Raw genomic sequence first — 20,400 nt, forward strand, 5'->3', positions numbered from 1 at the left:
TCTGCAGAGAATTTCTAGTAGCATCAGTTTGCTCCGTGATTCCGAACAAGGCTGCCGTGTACAATGACGGAAACAGTACAAGAATCGTTTCCACAGACCAATTCGTTCGTCTAGGAGTATATCGATTTGGAGCTACTCCGTGATTCCGAACAAGGCTGCCGTGTACAATGACGGAAACAGTACAAGAATCGTTTCCACGTACCAATTCGTTCGTCTAGGAGTATATCGATTTGGAGCTACACCGTGATTCCGAACAAGGCTGCCGTATACAATGACGGAAACAGTACAAGAATCGTTTCCACAGACCAATTCGTTCGTCTAGGAGTATATCGATTTGGAGCTAGGGATGTAATATGGTTCAGAAAATATCTGTCCAGATCCAGACTCGAAGATGGTGAATACTGGTTCGGATAGAATTTTCGGATATCCGGACTTTTTTCGGATAACGGATATAAATACGGATATTTTATTCGGATATTGAATTCGAATACAATATGTTTGATATCTGTCGGATATCAAATATCCAGATATTTTCTCGGATAAATCTTCTCGGATATCCGGATATCTTATCTGGATAGCTGTGTGTATTTTGTTGATTTTTTTAGAAAAAATTTAATAATACACAAATATCCTCAGAAATTCATGAAAATTTATGGAGGCATACCACATGTCCACATATAATTCTCCAAAATATTTGGACCATAAAATATATAATATGATAGTGTTTCTTTTATTAGTGTATATCATTACTTTCTCATTAGTGTATTACTGCCTCCTTATTCTTGTATCGATCCCTTTTCGCTTAATGCCATTTGAGATTTTTAGGTGTCCGGGGACGATGCCCTGTTGGTATGCTTATGCGTATGCTACTATAGCTTCTTAGCGTGTAAAGCCAGAATCTGAAACAAATAGCTACTTTTTTGGTTTAGCTTCTGAAAAGACTCAAAATAGATGAATTTATATAGGAAATTGGAAAGCCTGGTTTTATAGGCTTTGTGCATCTTTCTAAGTTTAGAAAGTTAATATCATCATTAAAAAACTATTATTGACTTCTTTGGATAAAAAAAACCAGCAGCAGTATTTTAGAAAAAGCTCAAAGCTGCCGGTAAAGGGCCATAGCGTGCGCAGGCTCGGAGCTATACGCCTATACAGCTGGGCACTGGCGAGCGAAAGATCGGTGTCAGGCTGTCAGCTGACTCCAATCACCTCTTGTTTGACGACAACGTTTCTAGAAACCATGGTTTTATAATACCATTCATTGTAATTGTTATGATAATACCGTAGGTTTGGTAGCTCCAAAAATACCATGGTTTTAAAAAACATTGTTTAGATACAATATTATAAACACTGGTATTAGACAAAAGCTAGTAGTGTCATGGAAATTTTGGGTTGGAGTATAGTTTTCAATACTCCGAAAATATCATGATATCTAGAAACTAGAATATTATGGTTTTGAAAACATAGTTTTTAGAAATGCAACCAAACATCTCATGGCATAAAATACTATGGTATTACCTAAACCTATATTGTACAGAAACCGTAAAAATACTTTTCTCTCAAACATGCCCTAAGCTTTTACTATACCCTTCAGGCTTCAATAGTTACCCCTGCTCTGACCTGAGCCCAAATCCAAAATTAACATGACTTCAGCAGCCGAGCGGCCATGTGCCCAGCTCATAAAGTCATAGGCCATAAGCCCATTGCGTCTTTCATAAATTCACGTGGCCCATAATCTCAATAAGCAACAGCCCACAGGCAGATAAGGCCAGAAGGCTACAAGAGGAGCCTATACGTCTATCGCTCATACCCCGACACTTTGTCGACAATTTACCATAACGTCCGGTTTGAATTCTTGGAATTGGATTCCATTCTAATACCTAGGGATAAAAACGGTTTCGAAATTTTTCGGAATTTCGGAAACCGATTTCGAAATTTTTCGATCGGATTCATCGGTAACGGTATTTTTCGAAAACGGAACCGGTTTTCGGAATTTTCTATCGGAATCGGTATCGGCGTGGTGTTTTACCGACCGTTTCCTTTGGTTACCGGTTTTTGTCGGAAATTACCGGAATTGTGTCTCGGAATTTTTTTTCGAAATTTTCTAGCATGTGATTTTTTCGCATCGCCTGTACATCTCTGGATAATGATTACTTTTTTGTATTTTTTGGACGCTTTAAGATTTTTTTGGATAGATGGTGTTGGAAGGCGGTTGAGATTAATGATTTGGTCTCTCGAACGAATCCACCATTTTCTATGCACATGTTATGTATTAGTAATATATAATGATAGAGAGCCGATAGTCTGTCTTTTCCACACACTAGATTTTAGGGTTTCCTGTGAGGCTGTGAAAAAACTCTTTATGTGAGGAAAACATATTTCATGAGTAAGCATGCCATGTCAGCTAAATCGAGTGCATATTGTGAATTGTGAGCTTTAAGTCTGTGAACTTGTGATCTTTATGAACGTTTTATACTGTGAACTTATTATATTGTGAACTTGTGATCTTTGTAAACTTTTTATATTATAAATTTGTGATCCTTGTGAACTTGTTATATTGTGAACTTGTTATATCATGAATTGTGAACTTATGGTATTTGTGATCTTTTGTCAACTTTGTTGTATTGTGAAGTTTGATATGTTTACTGATCGTATTTAGATTTCGACCGTTACCAGTGTAATTTCCGCACCGAACTTTCGTTTCCGATGTTTCCGAAATACCGATATCGTTTCCGTTTCCGGAGTTACCGTTTTCGATTTTGTTCGGTAATGGTTTTAGTGTTTACCGACCGTTTTCATCCCTACTAATAACGTCCTATTTGGATCCTTATAATTGAATTCTATTTTAATAATAATAATGTCGGCGTTTCGAGACCGGGGGGTCCCTCGGGCCGACGAGTGAGTGTCGCCGCGTGCCCAGCCCAGATGGGTCGAGCGCGAGGGCGAGCGCGAAGGGGGGAGAGCGAGGCGGCCGGAGACCGGCGTGAGAGAGGTGGGAATCCCGCGGCCTTCGTGTTCGTCCCGCACCCAGGTCGGGTGCGCTTGCAGTAGGGGGTTACAAGCGTCCACGCGGGTGAGGGAGCGAGCGGCTTCCAAGCGAGCGCCTGTCTCGTCCTCGTCCCGCGCGGCCAACCCTCTCTAAGAGGGCCCTGGTCCTTCCTTTTATAGGCGTAAGGAGAGGATCCATGTGTACAATGGGGGGTGTAGCAGAGTGCTACGTGTCTAGCGGGGGAGAGCTAGCGCCCTAAGTACATGCCGATGTGGCAGCCGGAGAGATTTTGGCACCCAGCTGGTGTGATGTCGTGGCCATCGGAGGAGCGATGGAGCCTGGCGGAGGGATAGCTGTCGGAGCGGTTGGGTCCTTGCTGACGTCCTCTTGCTTCCGTAAGGGGGCTGAGAGCCGCCGTCGTCACAGAGTATGCGGGGCGCCATCATTGCCTATCTGGCGGAGCTAGCCAGATGGGACACCGGTCTTGTTCCCTGCGGCCCGAGTCAGCTCGGGGTAGGGTGATGATGGCGCCTCCTGTTGACGTGGCTGGCCTGCGCCCTAGGTTGGGCGATGTGGAGGCTCCTCCGAAGCCGAGGTCGAGTCTGTCTTCCATGGCCGAGGCTGAGTCCGAGCCCCTGGGTCGGGCGAGGCGGAGGTCGTCGGCAGAGGCCAGGGCGGAGTCCGAGCCCTGGGGTCGGGCGAAGCGGAGTTCATCGTCTTCTGGGGCTGAGCCCGAGTCCGAGCCCTGGGTCGGGCGGAGCGGAGTTCGTCGTCTTCTGGGGCTGAGCCCGAGTCCGAGCCCTGGGTCGGGCGGAGTGGAGTTCGCCGTCTTCCGGGACTTAGCCCGAGTCCGAGCCCTGGGTCGGGCGGAGCGGAGTTCGCCGTCTTCCGGGACTCAGCCCGAGTCCGAGCCCTGGGTCGGGCGGAGCGGAGTTCGCCGTCTTCCGGGACTTAGCCCGAGTCCGAGCCCCGGGTCGGGCGGAGCGGAGTTCGCCGTCTTCCGGGACCTAGCCCGAGTCCGAGCCCTGGGTCAGGCGAAGCGGAGCTTCCTATGGTGCCTTTGGCAGGGCCTGACTGCCTGTCAGTCTCACTCTGTCAAGTGGCACTGCAGTCGGAGTGGCGCAGGCGACACTGTCCTTCTGTCAGGCCGGTCAGTGGAGCGGCGAAGTGACGACGGTCACTTCGGCTCTGCCGGGGGGCGCGCGTCAGGATAAAGGTGTCAGACCACCTTTGCATTAAATGCTCCTGCGACTTGGTCGGTCGGTGCGGCGATTTAGTCATGGTTGCTTCTTAGCGAAGGCAGGGCCTCGGGCGAGCCGAAAATATGTTCGCCGTTGGAGGGGGGCCTCGGGCGAGACGGAAATCCTCCGGGGTCGGCTGCCCTTGTCCGAGGCTAGGCTCGGGCGAGGCGTGATCGAGTCGCTCGAATGGACTGATCCCTGACTTAATCGCACCCATCTGGCCTTTGCAGCTTTATGCTGATGGGGGTTACCAGCTGAGAATTAGGAGTCTTGAGGGTACCCCTAATTATGGTCCCCGACAGTAGCCCCCGAGCCTCGAAGGGAGTGTTAGCACTCGCTTGGAGGCTTTCGTCGCACTTTTTTGCAAGGGGACCAGCCTTTCTCGGTTGCATTTTGTTCCGGTGGGTGCGCGCGAGCGCACCCGCCGGGTGTAGCCCCCGAGGCCTCGGAGGAGTGGTTTCACTCCTTCGAGGTCTTAATGCCTCGCGTAATGCTTCGGCTGGTCTGGTTGTTCCCTCATGCGAGCTGGCCGTAGCCCGGGTGTACGGTCGGGTCCCAAGTTCTCGGGCTGGTATGTTGACGCTGTCAACGGTTCGGCCGGAGCCGGGTTTGCGAGAGCAGCCTCCGAGCCTCTGCACAGGGCGAGAGGGCGATCAGGGACAGACTCGGCTTTTTTACATACGCCCCTGCGTCGCCTTTCCGCAAGGAGGAGGGGGAAAGCGCCATGTTGCCCTCGACGGGCGCCGAACATGGTGTCTCCGGTGAGCTGCAAGCGGGTAATCCGAGTGGACGTCCGTGCCCCGTTCGTTAGGGGTCGGCTAGGGGCCCAGAGGCACGCCCAAAAGTACCTGCGGGTGATCTGCCGGACCCGGTCCCCTGGCGACGGGGTCCGAGGGCTCGGTGCCTCCCTCTGATGGGATTCCGTTACAAGATCGCTCCCGCTGGTCTCGGAAATGTCCTAGGGTACCTCGGGAGCGCAGCCCGAGCCTTGGTTATGTATCGAACGTACCCATGGTCATCCCTTGCTCGGCGTCTGAGGCGGCTGTGAACCCTTCGGGGGCCAGCCTTCGAACCCCTGATCAGTAATGGGCGCGGAGCCCGAGTAGCCTGAGGCGGCCGTGGAACCCTTCGGGGGGCCGGCCTTCGAACCTCTGACCAGTAGTGGGTGTAGGGCCCACGCGATCTGAGGCGGCTGTCGAACCCTTCGGGGGGCCAGCCTTCGAACCTCTGATCAGTAGGGAGGCTCGGAGCCTGGTTCCTTCACGGGGAAGGATCCTTTTCGGGGTATCCCCCTTTCCCGGTCCCTGTTGCAAGAGAGAGAAAGAGGAAAAAAGGAAAAGGATACGAAATCAAACGACGCGGCGTACCTTTACTGACGCGGTCATTATGGCGAAGGCGAAGCGTCGCCCGCTTCTCCTGCCAGAGGCGCCGCCTGTCCTGCCGCGGAGTTAATGCGACGAGGCGAGTGGTTGGCGGGGCGGCCGTTGCGTGTGCGCGAGCCGTTCGAGGAACGGAACACGGGCACGTTGTCTTCACGCCGTGAGAGAGGGTTCTCTCGCTGCCCCCGGATGGGACGTGAACTTGGCTGACGACGTGACCGCTGCTCCTGCCTGCCTGCCACCGTCATTACTGCCGGCCCATTTTTGGCCGCATTGACCGCCGCGCCAGGCTGGCGCTGCTGGGTCGTGCGCTGGGTCGCCTCGAGTCGCGGTATTGGTTCCGCAACCGAGGAGGCGCGGTGGTGGCGCAAGTGGCGGTGCAGTTGCATGCACGAAGCATTCGACGCGCCGGTTGCATGACATGTGGGCCTGGGCCTCCATGCTGGGCGTGTTGGGAGTCAGAGAAGTGCGCCCACTTGGCGTGGTTGCATGCCGCCTGCATGGCTGCCCGCCCCTTTCGCCCGTTGGTCTGGGTAAAAGTGGAGGATCACTTGTAACCGCTGGGCGATTGTGCGCACCGCGCACGACGGTTTGGCTTCTTCTGCTCTGAGCCGGCTTGCATGACATGTGGGACCCAGCCCCCGCGCCGCAGGGGAGGGCCTTGGAGCGTGTTGGAGAAGACTTAGCCCGTGACGGCTGGGGACGCAAGTAGGGATAGTCGCCTTTAAAAGGAGGGTGACCCCCTTGGAAGTAGACCATGTCTTCGCGCTCCCTCATGCATCGTGTCTTAACACCTTCCAAGCCCCCGGATGGGAGATACCCGCCGTCTTTCCGCCTCACCGTTGGAGGAACGCAACTCCGCGGGAGTTGGTACCTTTCAGCCATCGTTCGGCTTCAAGGATTTTCATCACACAGCCCGGTTGCACCCCTCCGCTGGTGGTCACCCAAGATGGTGACCTCCAGCTCCTGGATGGGGAGAGGCAAGCCGGGCTGTGATCTCGATCCCGCCCTCAGCGTCGAGGGTGTTCGTCGTCCTCGCTGGGGCGGGGAGCGAGGCGAGCTGGGGCTCTACCTCCTGCGCGGGTCGGTGGGCCACCTCTTCTTCCAGCTTCTGGTGGTGGCAATCGCCCTCCAGCCCTGCGGCGGAGACGTCCTCCAGCCATGCCGGGGAAGGCGAACTGTTGCTGCCCAGCTAGGATGCAACATTCCGCCCTCTTCCTCGCATTCGCGGCGAGGACGGCAGCGAGGACCTGCCGGTGCGCTTGGGAGCGGCCCGCTCTTTGGCTTTAATAGCTGGTTCGCGTCCCTTGAGCGGGAACGCGAATGAGAGCCCTCCGACGGCCGCGTCCACCCGGGACCATGGCTGCTGCTACAGAGGTCGCTAGCGGGTCTCCCGATGTTCGTCGTCCCGCAGGCTCAAGGTTGCTCATACCCGTGGGGACGGAACCAGAGTTCCGTTTGTAATGGCACTTTGAATGCCAGTGTTTTTGTTCATTGTGGCTGTCGAGGCCTGAACATGTATGCAATTTTGGCGCGGAGCCGTGTTTTTTCCTCATTTTCGAGCACTAAGACTCGCCTGTTGGTTGTCTGAACCGCTTCACCAAGCGTGAGTCGCCCCGTGTCAAGGTGACGAGTGAGGTATCCGTATCCCGGAGGCGTAGGAGTCCCTCGGCTCGGTCGGCCTTGTTGTCTGAGGCTTCTCTAGCTTAGTTAAAGGGACCCCTTGGCTGCTCTTCGATGAGCCGAGGCCAGGGGTAGCGATATCAGCATGAACAGGGGCAAAGTTGGCTCGAAAATGAGATCTGGTTGGCCGGAGCCTAGCCGGGTCGTCCGTTGGCAGGACCGATGCTGGAGTTGACCAGCCGAAGCCTCGGGTCGGGCTGGCGCCCTCTGAGGACGGCTGGCCGAGGCCCTGGGGCGACCGGCCGAGCCGCCTGCTCGGGCCGGATTCCCGGAGAAGACCCTGGCAGTGATTGCCCGGGCGTGACGATGACGTCGTCCTTTAGAGCGGAGATCCTTGGACCGCGTCGCCGTCCGAGGCTAGGTCGGACCTCACCGAAGGTGTCGTCGATGCCGAGGGTGCTACTGCCCCCTTCCAGCATCAAGACCCGAGCCTGCAGGATCAGAGTGTCTTGTAGCGTGTGCCTTCTGCGGCCGCCGAGGCCAGAACACACACCCTCGTTGTGTTGTAAAGCTGCGTCTCTTTTCCTCTTGTTTCGAGTATCTGGACTTTTTTGTCGGTAACAGGGATGTTTGTGCGAGCGAGAGTTGCTTCTCGCGGAAGGTGATGAGTGAGGTATCCGTATCCCGGAGGCGTGGGAGTCCCTCGGCTCAGTCGGCCTTGCCGCTTACGCGCACTTTCACCCGTCCATGAGGCTCTGTCACCGACTCAGTCGAGAAGGCTCGAAGGATCGCTTCGGCCGAAGAGCTTCCGAACGTGAAGACTTGTTCGGTCCACGGAATCACTTTATCCGAACGCGAGTTACTTATCGCAGAAGGTGATGAGTGAGGTATCCGTATCCCAGAGGCGTAGGAGTCCCTCGGCTCGGTCAGCCTTGGCTGCTTACGTGTATTCCGTCGTTTTCAGGATCCACTTTTCGAAGTAGTCAAAAAGAACGAAAGATATTCTGGCAGAAGAGATCTTTTTTCGAGGAAAATTTCAACGCAGAGGGGGTTCCCCCCCTTTTAGCCCCCGAGGGAGGGTCGGGCTTTGCCGAGGCGAGGCCGACCCTTCCTTGATGACTAAACTTTGCGTGGGTGCGAGGTATATGAACAACTTGAAAACATCTTAAGGGTAGAAGCGACGTAGCTGTTGGATGTTCCAAGCGTTGCCGTAGACCTCGCCTTGACTGTTGGCCAGCTTGTACATTCCGGGCTTCAGAACCTTGGCGATGACGAACGGTCCCTCCCAGGGGGGCATGAGCTTGTGTCTCCCTCGGGCGTCTTGTCGCAGCCGAAGCACCAGGTCGCCCACCTGGAGGTCTCGGGATCGGACCCCTCGGGCGTGGTAGCGTCACAGGGACTGCTGGTACCGCGCCGAGTGTAGTAAGGCCTTGTCCCGAGCCTCTTCCAGCTAGTCCAGCGAGTCTTCTCGGCTAGCTTGGTTGCTTTGATCGCTGTAGGCCCTCGTCCTCGGGGAGCCGTATTCCAGGTCTGTGGGCAAGACAGCCTCGGCCCGATAGACTAGGAAGAACGGCGTGAAACCCGTGGCTCGGCTCGGCGTTGTCCTCAGGCTCCAGACCACCGAGGGGAGTTCCTTCATCCATCGCTTGGCGAACTTGTTGAGGTCGTTGTAAATCCGAGGCTTGAGCCCTTGTAGAATCATGCCATTGGCACGCTCTACTTGCCCATTTGACATGGGATGAGCCACGGCGACCCAGTCCACCCGGATGTGGTGATCCTCGCAGAAGTCCAAGAACTTTCTGCCGGTGAACTGGGTGCCGTTGTCGGTGATGATGGAGTTCGGGACCCCGAAGCGATGGATGATGTTGGTGAAGAACGCCACCGCCTGCTCGGACCTGATGCTGTTCAGAGGTCGGACCTCGATCCATTTGGAGAATTTGTCGATGGCGACCAGCAGGTGCGTGTAGCCCCCGGGCGCCTTCTGCAAGGGGCCGACGAGGTCCAGACCCCACACAGCAAAGGGCCAGGTGATGGGTATCGTCTGCAGAGCCTGAGCGGGCAGGTGGGTCTGCTTCGCATAGAATTGACACCCTTCGCAGGTGCGGACAATTCTAGTGGCGTCAGCCACCGCCGTTGGCCAGTAGAAGCCTTGTCGGAAAGCATTCCCGACAAGGGCTCGAGGCGCTGCGTGATGGCCGCAAGCCCCCGAGTGTATCTCTCGCAGGAGTTCCTGACCTTCGGTGATGGAGATGCATCGCTGGAGGATGCCCGAGGGGCTGCGGTGGTAGAGCTCATTCTCATCGCCCAGCAAGACGAACGACTTGGCGCGCCGCGCCACCCGCCGAGCCTCGGCTCGGTCGAGGGGTAGCTCTCCTTGGTGGAGATATTGCAGGTACGGGGTCTGCCAGTTTCGATCAGGCGTGGCCCCGCTTCGCTCCTCCTCGATGCGAAGTGCCTCACCCTTGGAGGCCGAGGGTGCCTCGGGCTGGACCGAGGGTACCTCGGGCTGGGCCGAGGGCGCCTCAGGCTCGGGCGTGTCGTCGATCTTGACGGAGGGTTGATGCAGATCCCGGGAGAAGACGTCCGGGGGAACCGTTGTTCGCCCCGAGGCTATTTTAGCCAGCTCATCCACAGTCTCGTTGTAGCGCCGAGCGATGTGGTTAAGTTCGAGCCCGTAGAACTTGTCTTCCAGGCGCCGAACCTCATCGCAGTAGGCCTCCATCTTCGGGTCGAGGCAGTGGGAGTTCTTCATGACTTGGTCGATGACGAGCTGTGAGTCACCGCGGGCGTCGAGGCGCCGGACCCCTAGCTCGATGGCGATCCGCAACCCATTGACCAGAGCCTCATACTCAGCCACATTGTTGGATGCCGGGAAATGGAGGCGTAGCACATAGCGTAGGTGTTTCCCGAGGGGCGAGATGAAGAGTAGGCCTGCGCCGGCTCCCGTCTTCATCAGCGACCCGTCGAAAAACATGGTCCAGAGCTCCGGTTGGATCGGAGCCGTCGGTAGCTGGGTGTCGACCCATTCGGCTACGAAGTCCGCTAAGACCTGGGACTTGATGGCCTTCCGAGGGGCGAACGAGATTGCCTCGCCCATGATTTCCACCGCCCACTTTGCAATCCTGCCCGAGGCCTCTCGGCACTGGATGATCTCCCCCAGGGGGAAGGATGACACCACAGTTACCGGATGAGACTCGAAGTAGTGTCGCAACTTCCGCCGCGTCAGGATCACTGCGTACAGCAGCTTCTGAACTTGTGGGTAGCGGATCTTGGTTTCGGACAGTACCTCGCTGACGAAGTAAACTGGCCTCTGAACGGGCAATGCATGCCCCTCTTCTTGCCTCTCGACCACAATCGCGGCGCTAACCACCTGAGTGGTCGCGGCGACGTAGACCAAGAGGGCTTCTCCGGCAGCTGGAGGCACCAAGATAGGCGCCTTTGTGAGGAGCGCCTTCAAGTACCCGAGAGCTTCCTCGGCCTCAGGGGTCCAAGTGAAGCACTCGGCCTTCCTTAAGAGGCGGTACAGAGGCAGACCTCTTTCGCCGAGGCGTGAGATGAAGCGGCTCAGAGCCGCGAGACATCCCATGACCCTCTGTACGCCTTTAAGTCCTTGATGGGCCCCATACTGGTGATGGCTGCGATCTTCTCCGGGTTGGCTTCGATGCCCCACTCGGAGACGATGAACCCCAAGAGCATGCCCCGGGGCACCCCGAAGACACACTTCTCGGGATTGAGCTTGACGCCTTTCGCCTTGAGACATCGGAATGTCACTTCAAGGTCGGAAAGGAGGTCGGAAGCTTTCCTCGTCTTGACTACGATGTCATCGACGTAGGCCTCGACCGTGCGACCGATGTGTTCGCCGAACACATGGTTCATGCACCGCTGGTACGTCGCGCCCGCATTCCTCAAGCTGAACGACATGGTGACATAGCAGTACATGCCGAAGGGCGTGATGAAAGAAGTCGCGAGCTGGTCGGACTCTTTCATCCTGATTTGATGATACCCTGAGTAGGCATCGAGGAAGGACAGGGTTTCGCACCCAGCGGTGGAATCCACGATTTGATCGATGCGAGGCAGAGGGTAGGGAACCTTCGGACATGCTTTGTTGAGACCAGTGTAGTCTACACACATCCACCATTTCCCCCCTTTCTTTCACACAAGCACAGGGTTGGCAAGCCATTCGGGATGAAATACCTCTTTGATGAACCCTGCCGCCATTAGCTTGTGGATCTCCTCGCCTATCGCTCTGCGCTTCTCCTCGTCGAATCGGCGCAGAGGCTGCTTGACGGGTCGGGCTCCGGCCCGAATATCCAGCGAGTGCTCGGCGACATCCCTCGGTATGCCGGGCATGTCCGAGGGACTCCACGCGAAGACATCGGCGTTCGCGGAGGAAGTCGACGAGCACTGCTTCCTATTTGGGATCGAGCCCGGAGCCGATCCGGATTTGCTTGGAGGCGTCGCCGCTGGGGTCGAGGGGGACAACCTTAACCGTCTCCACTGGCTCGAAGTTGCCGGCATGACGTTTCACGTCCGGCACCTCCTTAGAGAGGTTTTCCAAGTCGGCGATGAGGGCCTCGGACTCGGCGAGGGCCTCGGCGTACTCCACGCACTCCACGTCGCATTCGAACGCATGCTTGTACGTGGGGCCGACGGTGATGACCCCGTTGGGGCCCGGCATCTTGAGCTTCAGGTAGGTGTAGTTGGGGACGACCATGAACTTCGCGTAGCATGGCCTTCCCAGAACCGCGTGGTAGGTTCCTCGGAACCCGACCACCTCGAACGTCAGAGTCTCCCTTCGGAAGTTGGAGGGTGTTCCGAAGCAGACGGGAAGGTCGAGTCGTCCGAGGGGCTGGACGCGCTTCCCGGGAATGATCCCGTGGAAGGGCGCAGTGCCTGCTCGGACGGAGGACAGATCGACGCGCAGGAGCCTGAGGGTCTCGGCGTAGATGATGTTGAGGCTGCTGCCTCCATCCATAAGGACCTTGGTGAGCCTGACATCGCCGATGACGGGGTCGACGACCAGCGGGTATTTCCCCGGGCTCGACACGTGGTCGGGGTGGTCGGCTTGGTCGAAGGTGATGGGCTTGTCGGACCAGTCTAGGTAGACTGGCGCCGCCACCTTCACCGAGCAGACCTCCCGGCGCTCTTGCTTGCGATGCCGAGCCGAGGCATTCGCCGCATGCCCACCGTAGATCATGAAGCAGTCGCGGACCTCGGGGAACTCTCCTGCTTGGTGATCTTCCTTCTTGTCGTCGTCGCGGGCCCTGCCACCCACCGCGGGTGGCCCGGCCCTGTGGAAGTGGCGCCGAAGCATGACGCACTCCTCAAGGGTGTGCTTGATGGGCCCCTGGTGATAGGGGCACGGCTCCTTGAGCATCTTGTCGAAGAGGTTGGCACCTCCGGGGGGTTTCCGAGGGTTCTTGTACTCGGCGGCGGCGACAAGGTCCGCGTCGGCGGCGTCGCGTTTTGCTTGCGACTTCTTCTTGCCTTTCTTCTTGGCGCCGCGCTGAGTAGACGCCTCGGGAGCATCTTCGGGTGGGCGGCCCTGGGACTGCTTGTCCTTTCGGAAGATAGCCTCGACTGCCTCCTGACAGGAGGCGAACTTGGTGGCGATGTCCATTAGCTCGCTCGCCCTGGTGGGGGTCTTGTGACCCAACTTGCTCACCAGGTCGCGGCAGGTGGTGCCGGCGAGGAACGCGCCGATGACATTCGAGTCGGTGATGTTGGGCAGCTCGGTGCGCTGCTTCGAGAATCGCCGGATGTAGTCCCGGAGAGACTCTCCCGGCTGCTGTCGGCAGCTACGGAGGTCCCAGGAATTCCCGGGGCGCACGTACGTGCCCTGGAAATTGTCGGCGAAGGCTTGGACTAGGTCGTCCCAGTTGGAGATCTGCCCCGGAGGCAGGTGCTCCAACCAGGCGCGAGCGGTGTCGGAGAGGAACAGGGGGAGGTTGCGGATGATGAGGTTGTCATTGTCCGTTCCACCCAGTTGGCAGGCCAGACGGTAGTCCGCGAGCCACAGTTCTGGTCTCGTCTCCCCCGAGTACTTTGTGATAGTAGTCGGGGGTCGGAACCGGGTCGGGAACGGTGCCCGTCGGATGGCCCGGCTGAAGGCCTGCGGACCGGGCGGTTCGGGCGAGGGACTCCGATCCTCCCCGCTGTCGTAGCGTCCCCCACGCCTGGGGTGGTAGCCTCAGCGCACCCTCTCGTCGAGGTGGGCCCGACGGTCGCGGTGATGGTGCTCGTTGCCGAGGCGGGCCGGGGCCGCAGGCACGGTGTTGCGCGTGCGCCCGGTGTAGACCGAGGCTTCCCGCATGAATCGGGAAGTCGCGGCATGAGGTTCCGAGGGGTATCCCTGCCTTCGGGAGGCAGAGCTCTCGGCCCGTCGGACTGCGGCGCCTTCCAGGAGATTCTTGAGCTCCCCCTGGATTCGCCGACCCTCGGTGGTGGATGGCTCCGGCATCGCGCGGAGAAGCATCGCTGCTGCAGCCAGGTTCTGGCCGACGCCACTAGATGCGGGTGGTGGCCTGACCCTGGCGTCGCCGGCGACGCGGTGCTGGAAACCCTGGGGCAGGTGACGTATTTCTCCGGCCGGGGGTTGGCCCGCCCATGCCTGCCCGACGTCCCGGCGGATCGGCTCAAGCGCTCCTGCTCCCTCGTCGAGCCTGGCCTGCATCCCGCGGATTTGCTCGAGCTGTGGGTCATGGCCCCCCGCCTGAACGGGGACCACAGCTAGCTCCCGTGGGATGTCAACGCGGGGCACCAGCCTAGGGAGATCACCGTCCTCCGGCATGCCGAGATGATTGCCTTCGGAGGGACCCCCTAGATCGACGTGGAAACATTCGCGGCTTGAGCCGCAGTCCTCGTCGTCGAGGCTGCGGCTACCGTCGGAACAATCGGAGAGGCAGTAGTCACATGCGGCCATGAAGTCCCGCATGGCACTGGGGTTGCCAAGTCTAGAGAAATCCCAACAGATGCTGGGGTCGTCGTCTTCCTCGGACCCAGAGGGCCCGTAGGTCGAGACGTCCGTCAACCGGTCCCAAGGCGACCGCATGCGAAACCCCAGAGGGTTTGGACTCGCCTCTACGAGAGCGCCCGCCAAAGCAAGGTCGCTAGGCGGGTTGAGGCTGAATCCGAATGACGTGGGATGAGAATCGGTCGGTACCTCTTGGTCGACGAGCGGCGACAAAGTCACGTCGGGGACTGACTGCACCGTTGTCTCAGGTATGAGGGTGACGTCCAGCAAGCTCTCCGCGAGCGCGCTGGCGTCGTCCGCTTGCTCGAGATCGGCGTGTCGCGGGGAGACGGCGCTCGTCTTCGTCTCAGGCGCGAAGTCGATACCCGGGGCGCCCCTCGTTGGGGTGCCGGTGCCGTCGACTTGCTCGACAGCCGACGAGGCGCTGCCTCCTGCTTGGCCTTGGCTGCCCTGCCTTCCCCTCCGTCGGCGGGGAAGAAAGCGGGACGAGCTCGGAGGTTGTTCTTCCACCACGCGGGGAAGACGTCGTCGATTCCGCCGCCGGCGGGCGAGTTGTCGACCGCCATTGTCGTTGTCGCGCGGCGGTGGAAGGAGTATCATGTCGTAGCTGCCGTCGAGGGACATGAACTCAAGACTCCCGAAATGGAGCACCGTCCCGGGTTGGAGAGGTTGCTGGAGACTGCCCATCTGGAGCTTGACGGGAAGCTGTTCGTCAACACGCAGCAGTCCCCTACCTGGCGCGGCAACTGTCGGCGTTTCGAGACCGGGGGGTCCCTCGGGCCAACGAGTGAGTGTCGCCGCGTGCCCCAGCCCAGATGGGTCGAGCGCGAGGGCGAGCACGAAGGGGGGAGAGCGAGGCGGCCGGAGACCGACGTGAGAGAGGTGGGAATCCCGTGGCCTTCGTGTTCGTCCCGCGCCCAGGTCGGGTGCGCTTGCAGTAGGGGGTTACAAGCGTCCACGCGGGTGAGGGAGCGAGCGGCTTCCAAGCGAGCGCCTGTCTCGTCCTCGTCCCCGCGCGGCCAACCCTCTCTAAGAGGGCCCTGGTCCTTCCTTTTATAGGCGTAAGGAGAGGATCCAGGTGTACAATGGGGGGTGTAGCAGAGTGCTACGTGTCTAGCGGAGGAGAGCTAGCGCCCTAAGTACATGCCGATGTGGCAGCTGGAGAGATTTTGGCACCCAGCTGGTGTGATGTCGTGGCCATCGGAGGAGCGATGGAGCCTGGCGGAGGGACAGCTGTCGGAGCGGTTGGGTCCTTGCTGACGTCCTCTTACTTCCGTAAGGGGGCTGAGAGCCGCCGTCGTCACAGAGTATGCGGGGCGCCATCATTGCCTATCTGGCGGAGCTAGCCAGATGGGACACCAGTCTTGTTCCCTGCGGCCCGAGTCAGCTCGGGGTAGGGTGATGATGGCGCCTCCTGTTGACGTGGCTGGCCTGCGCCCTAGGTTGGGCGATGTGGAGGCTCCTCCGAAGCCCAGGGCGAGTCTGTCTTCCATGGCCGAGGCTGAGTCCGAGCCCTTGGGTCGGGCGAGGCGGAGGTCGTCGGTAGAGGCCAGGGCGGAGTCCGAGCCCTGAGGTCGGGCGAAGCGGAGTTCATCGTCTTCTGGGGCTGAGCCCGAGTCCGAGCCCTGGGTCGGGCGGAGCGGAGTTCGTCGTCTTCTGGGGCTGAGCCCGAGTCCGAGCCCTGGGTCGGGCGGAGCGGAGTTCGCCGTCTTCCGGGACTTAGCCCGAGTCCGAGCCCTGGGTCGGGCGGAGCGGAGTTCGCCGTCTTCCGGGACTCAGCCCGAGTCCGAGCCCTGGGTCGGGCGGAGCGGAGTTCGCCGTCTTCCGGGACTTAGCCCGAGTCCGAGCCCCGGGTCGGGCGGAGCGGAGTTCGCCGTCTTCCGGGACCTAGCCCGAGTCCGAGCCCTGGGTCGGGCGAAGCGGAGCTTCCTATGGTGCCTTTGGCAGGGCCTGACTGCCTGTCAGTCTCACTCTGTCAAGTGGCACTGCAGTCGGAGTGGCGCAGGCGGCGCTGTCCTTCTGTCAGGCCGGTCAGTGGAGCGGCGAAGTGACGGCGGTCACTTCGGCTCTGCCGGGGGGCGCGCGTCAGGATAAAGGTGTCAGGCCACCTTTGCATTAAATGCTCCTGCGACTTGGTCGGTCGGTGCGGCGATTTAGTCAGGGTTGCTTCTTAGCGAAGGCAGGGCCTCGGGCGAGCCGGAAATATGTTCGCCGTTGGAGGGGGGCCTCGGGCGAGACGGAAATCCTCCGGGGTCGGCTGCCCTTGTCCGAGGCTAGGCTCGGGCGAGGCTTGATCGAGTCGCTCGAATGGACTGATCCCTGACTTAATCGCACCCATCAGGCCTTTGCAGCTTTATGCTGATGGGGGTTATCAGCTGAGAATTAGGAGTCTTGAGGGTACCCCTAATTATGGTCCCCGACAAATAATTTAGGCAAATATTAATTAAACTAATACAATTTTATGTGAAATATATTTATATATTATTATTAGTAATATATGGAAGATATTTATGTGCTACATTTTTACTATAAAGAAGTGAGTGGAAGAACGTCTTATAATTTGTAGAGTAGAAATATATTACGTTGAAACATAAAATTATTTCCCATACTCCATCCTATGGATTTAACATAGGCTTATATCTGAGCTTTGGAAAGTGGTGGAATATCAAATTCCAAGCTAAATAAACTACTTTATTAATTAAACTCCAATTACTCCAAAATGAATAGATCCAAACGACCCAGAATAGTAATTTATAGTAATTTAGGCAAAGATCAATTAAGTTAATATGTTGTTATTTGAAATATATTTGTATACTATTATTAGCAATATGTGGAAGATATTTATGTGCTATATTTTTACTATAGAGGAGTGAGCCGAAGAACATTTTTATAAGTTGTAGAGTAGAAACATATTCCGTTGATACATAAAATCATTTCCAGTACTCCACCACATGAATTTGAGATAGACTTATATCTAAGCTTTAGAAAGCGGTGGAATACCAAATTTCAAGCTAAACAAACTACTTTATTAAGTAAAGTTTAATTCCTCTAAAATGAATAGATCCAAATATTCTCAATCTATCTTATCTTATCACGATATCCAAAGCTGTCAAATCATATAAAATTGCATAAGGGTGTGTACAAGCCAATTAAATGAGGGGTCTCTAGGGGGCTAAGTGAAAAAAATAAAGATACAGGCTCTTCACCCTACACGACTCTATACATAATGTGTCATAATTATATTTATTATCTAGGGGCTCAGAGTTGTATCATATAGTTTCTTAGTTATCTCTTGCAACGGCTCAGGGTTGTACATGCCCAACTATACGAATGCATGATATCGTAAATTGTTTCTTGATCCTCTACAAAATATCAAATAGTAGCATATATGCTAGTATAATATGTGAGTCATTTGGATGATTCAAGTTTTAATATCTAAGGTCTCGTGTTCAAGCAGTATCTCTCAATATACATCTTTCTTCTCTTTTCTATTAACTCTGTTGCCATGTCATTAAACATGTTTATGTGGCATATATTAAATAAGTATATTACTATGGATCGGGAACAACCTATGCATCTTTTTTCCCTTGAAACCGGTACGAACTTTCACATTTACATAATACTCCCTGCATTCAAAATGATAACATATTTTTAGTATTTGTAGATAATTAGCTATTACTATATATTTAGACGTATACTATATCTAGGTATATAATAAAAAGACTAGCTAAATAGACAAAACATATTATAATTTAAAATGCATAGAATATATATGTAATAATGTGTTGAGAACTATGTTACCACGGATCACCAGATCCTCTCCCTTCCCTCCTGTCAGCAGTAGAGGCGCGAGAAGTCGTAGAAACCCGTTCCCTTTCCCAGCAATTCACATACTCAGAGAACACAAGAGACACAATATGTAGGGTTGGGCCTCTAGCCTCTTTCTCTTCTTTATTCCATATAGTGGTACAAGTTCTATATATAGAGACGTGATAGGCCTCACAAGCATATTCGGTATTTGCCCACATAACCCTTCATTAGGGTTTCTCAACACTCCCCCTTGGCGAATATCGCGACCAACACATGCCTCATTGAAAGTCGCCTAGAGGGGGGGTGAATAGGGCGAAACTGAAATTTACAAATATAAACACAACTACAAGCCGGGTTAGTGTTAGAAATATAATAGAGTCCGCGAGAGAGGGAGCAAAACAAATCGCAAGCAAATGAAGAGTGTGACACGCGAATTTGTTTTACCGAGGTTCGGTTCTTGCAAACCTACTCCCCGTTGAGGAGGCCACAAAGGCCGGGTCTCTTTCAACCCTTCCCTCTCTCAAACGGTCCCACCGACCGAGTGAGCTTCTCTTCTCAAATCACTTGGGAATCAAACTTCCCGCAAGGGCCACCACACAATTGGTGCCTCTTGCCTCAATTACAAGTGAGTGTTTGATCACAAGAAAGAATCAAGAAAGAAGGAAGCAATCCAAGCGCAAGAGCTCGAAAGAACACAAGCAAATCTCTCTCTCTAGTCACTAGGGCGTTGTGTGGAATATGGAGAGGATTTGATCTCTTTGGTGTGTCTAGAATTGAATGCTAGAGCTCTTGTAGTAGTTGGGAAGTAGAAAACTTGGATGCAATGAATGGTGGGGTGGTTGGGGTATTTATAGCCCCAACCACCAAACTTGACCGTTGGCTGGGCTGTCTGCTCGATGGCGCACCGGACAGTCCGGTGCACACCGGACAGTCCGGTGCCCCCTGCCACGTCATCACTGCCGTTGGATTCTGACCGTTGGAGCTTCTGACTTGTGGGCCCGTCTGGGTGTCCGGTGCACACCGGACAGGTACTGTTTGCTGTCCGGTGTGCCAGTATGGGCGCGCCTGACTTCTGCGCGCGCCGCGCGCGCATTTATTGCGCAGCAGGTAGCCGTTGGCGCCGAGATAGCCGTTGCTCCGGAGTCACACCGGACAGTCCGGTGTACACCGGACAGTCCGGTGAATTATAGTGGACTAGCCGTTGGAGTTTCCCGAAGCTGGCGAGTTCCTGAGGCCGACCTCCCTTGGCGCACCGGACATGTCCGGTGTACACCGGACAGTCCGGTGAATTATAGCTGAGTCACCTCTGAAAATTCCCGAAGGTGGCGAGTTTGAGTCTGAGTCCCCCTGGTGCACCGGACATGTCCGGTGGCACACCGGACAGTCCGGTGCGCCAGACCAGGGGTGCCTTCGGTTGCCCCTTTGCTCCTTTGTTGAATCCAAAACTTGGTCTCTTTATTGGCTGACTGTGAACCTTTTACACCTGTATAATCTATACACTTGGGCAAACTAGTTAGTCCAATCATTTGTTGGTCAATTCAACCACCAAAATTAATTAGGGACTAGGTGTAAGCTTAATTCCCTTTCAATCTCCCCCTTTTTGGTGATTGATGCCAACACAAACCAAAGCAAATATAGAAGTGCATAATTGAACTAGTTTGCATAATGTAAGTGTAAAGGTTGCTTGGAATTGAGCCAATATAAATACTTACAAGATATGCATGGATTGTTTCTTTCTTATATAACATTTTGGACCACGTTTGCACCACATGTTTTGTTTTTGCAAATTCTTTTTGTAAATCCATTTCAAGGATCTTTTGCAAATAGTCAAAGGTAAATGAATAAGAGTTTGCAAAGCATTTTCAAGATTTGAAATTTTCTCCCCCTGTTCCAAATGCTTTTCCTTTGACTAAACAAAACTCCCCCTAAAGGAGATCCTCCTCTTAGTGTTCAAGAGGGTTTTGATATATCATTTTTGAAATACTACTTTCTCCCCCTTTTGAACACAATAGGATACCAATTGATAAATACTTCTTGGAAAACACTAAGTTTTTGAAATTGGTGGTGGTGCGGTCCTTTTGCTTTGGGCTCATTTCTCCCCCTTTTTGGCATGAATCGCCAAAAACGGAATCATTAGAGCCCTCGAAGTGCTATCTTCCCCTTTGGTCATAAATAAATGAGTTAAGATTATACCAAAGGCGAAGTCCGGTCCTTTAGCTTTGGGCTCTTACTCTCTCCCAAAGGCGAAGTCCTTTTCTTTGATGCTCATTTCTCCCCAAAGAATAGAGAGTTGCTTGGAGTGATGGTGAAGTATGAGTTACGGAGTGGAAGCCTTTGTCTTCGCCGAAGACTCCAATTCCCTTTCAATATACCTATGACTTGGTTTGA

At 55.1% G+C, this 20,400-nt stretch overlaps 1 protein-coding gene across 1 annotated transcript in view; it reads left to right on the forward strand.

Annotated features, from left to right (window-relative positions):
• The window catches only part of LOC100278355 (uncharacterized), a 28,753-nt gene extending 28,223 nt beyond the window's left edge, over positions 1–530 (forward strand). Inside the window, exon 18 of the mRNA NM_001176187.2 lies at positions 8–530. Coding sequence (NP_001169658.2) covers positions 8–67 — 60 coding nt within the window. The 3' untranslated portion in view covers positions 68–530. The remainder of the gene's footprint in view (positions 1–7) is intronic.
• Positions 531–20,400: the final 19,870 nt, after the last annotated feature.

The sequence above is a fragment of the Zea mays genome, chromosome 1 (assembly GCF_902167145.1).
Source record: "Zea mays cultivar B73 chromosome 1, Zm-B73-REFERENCE-NAM-5.0, whole genome shotgun sequence".
NCBI classification, from domain to species: Eukaryota; Viridiplantae; Streptophyta; class Magnoliopsida; order Poales; family Poaceae; genus Zea; species Zea mays.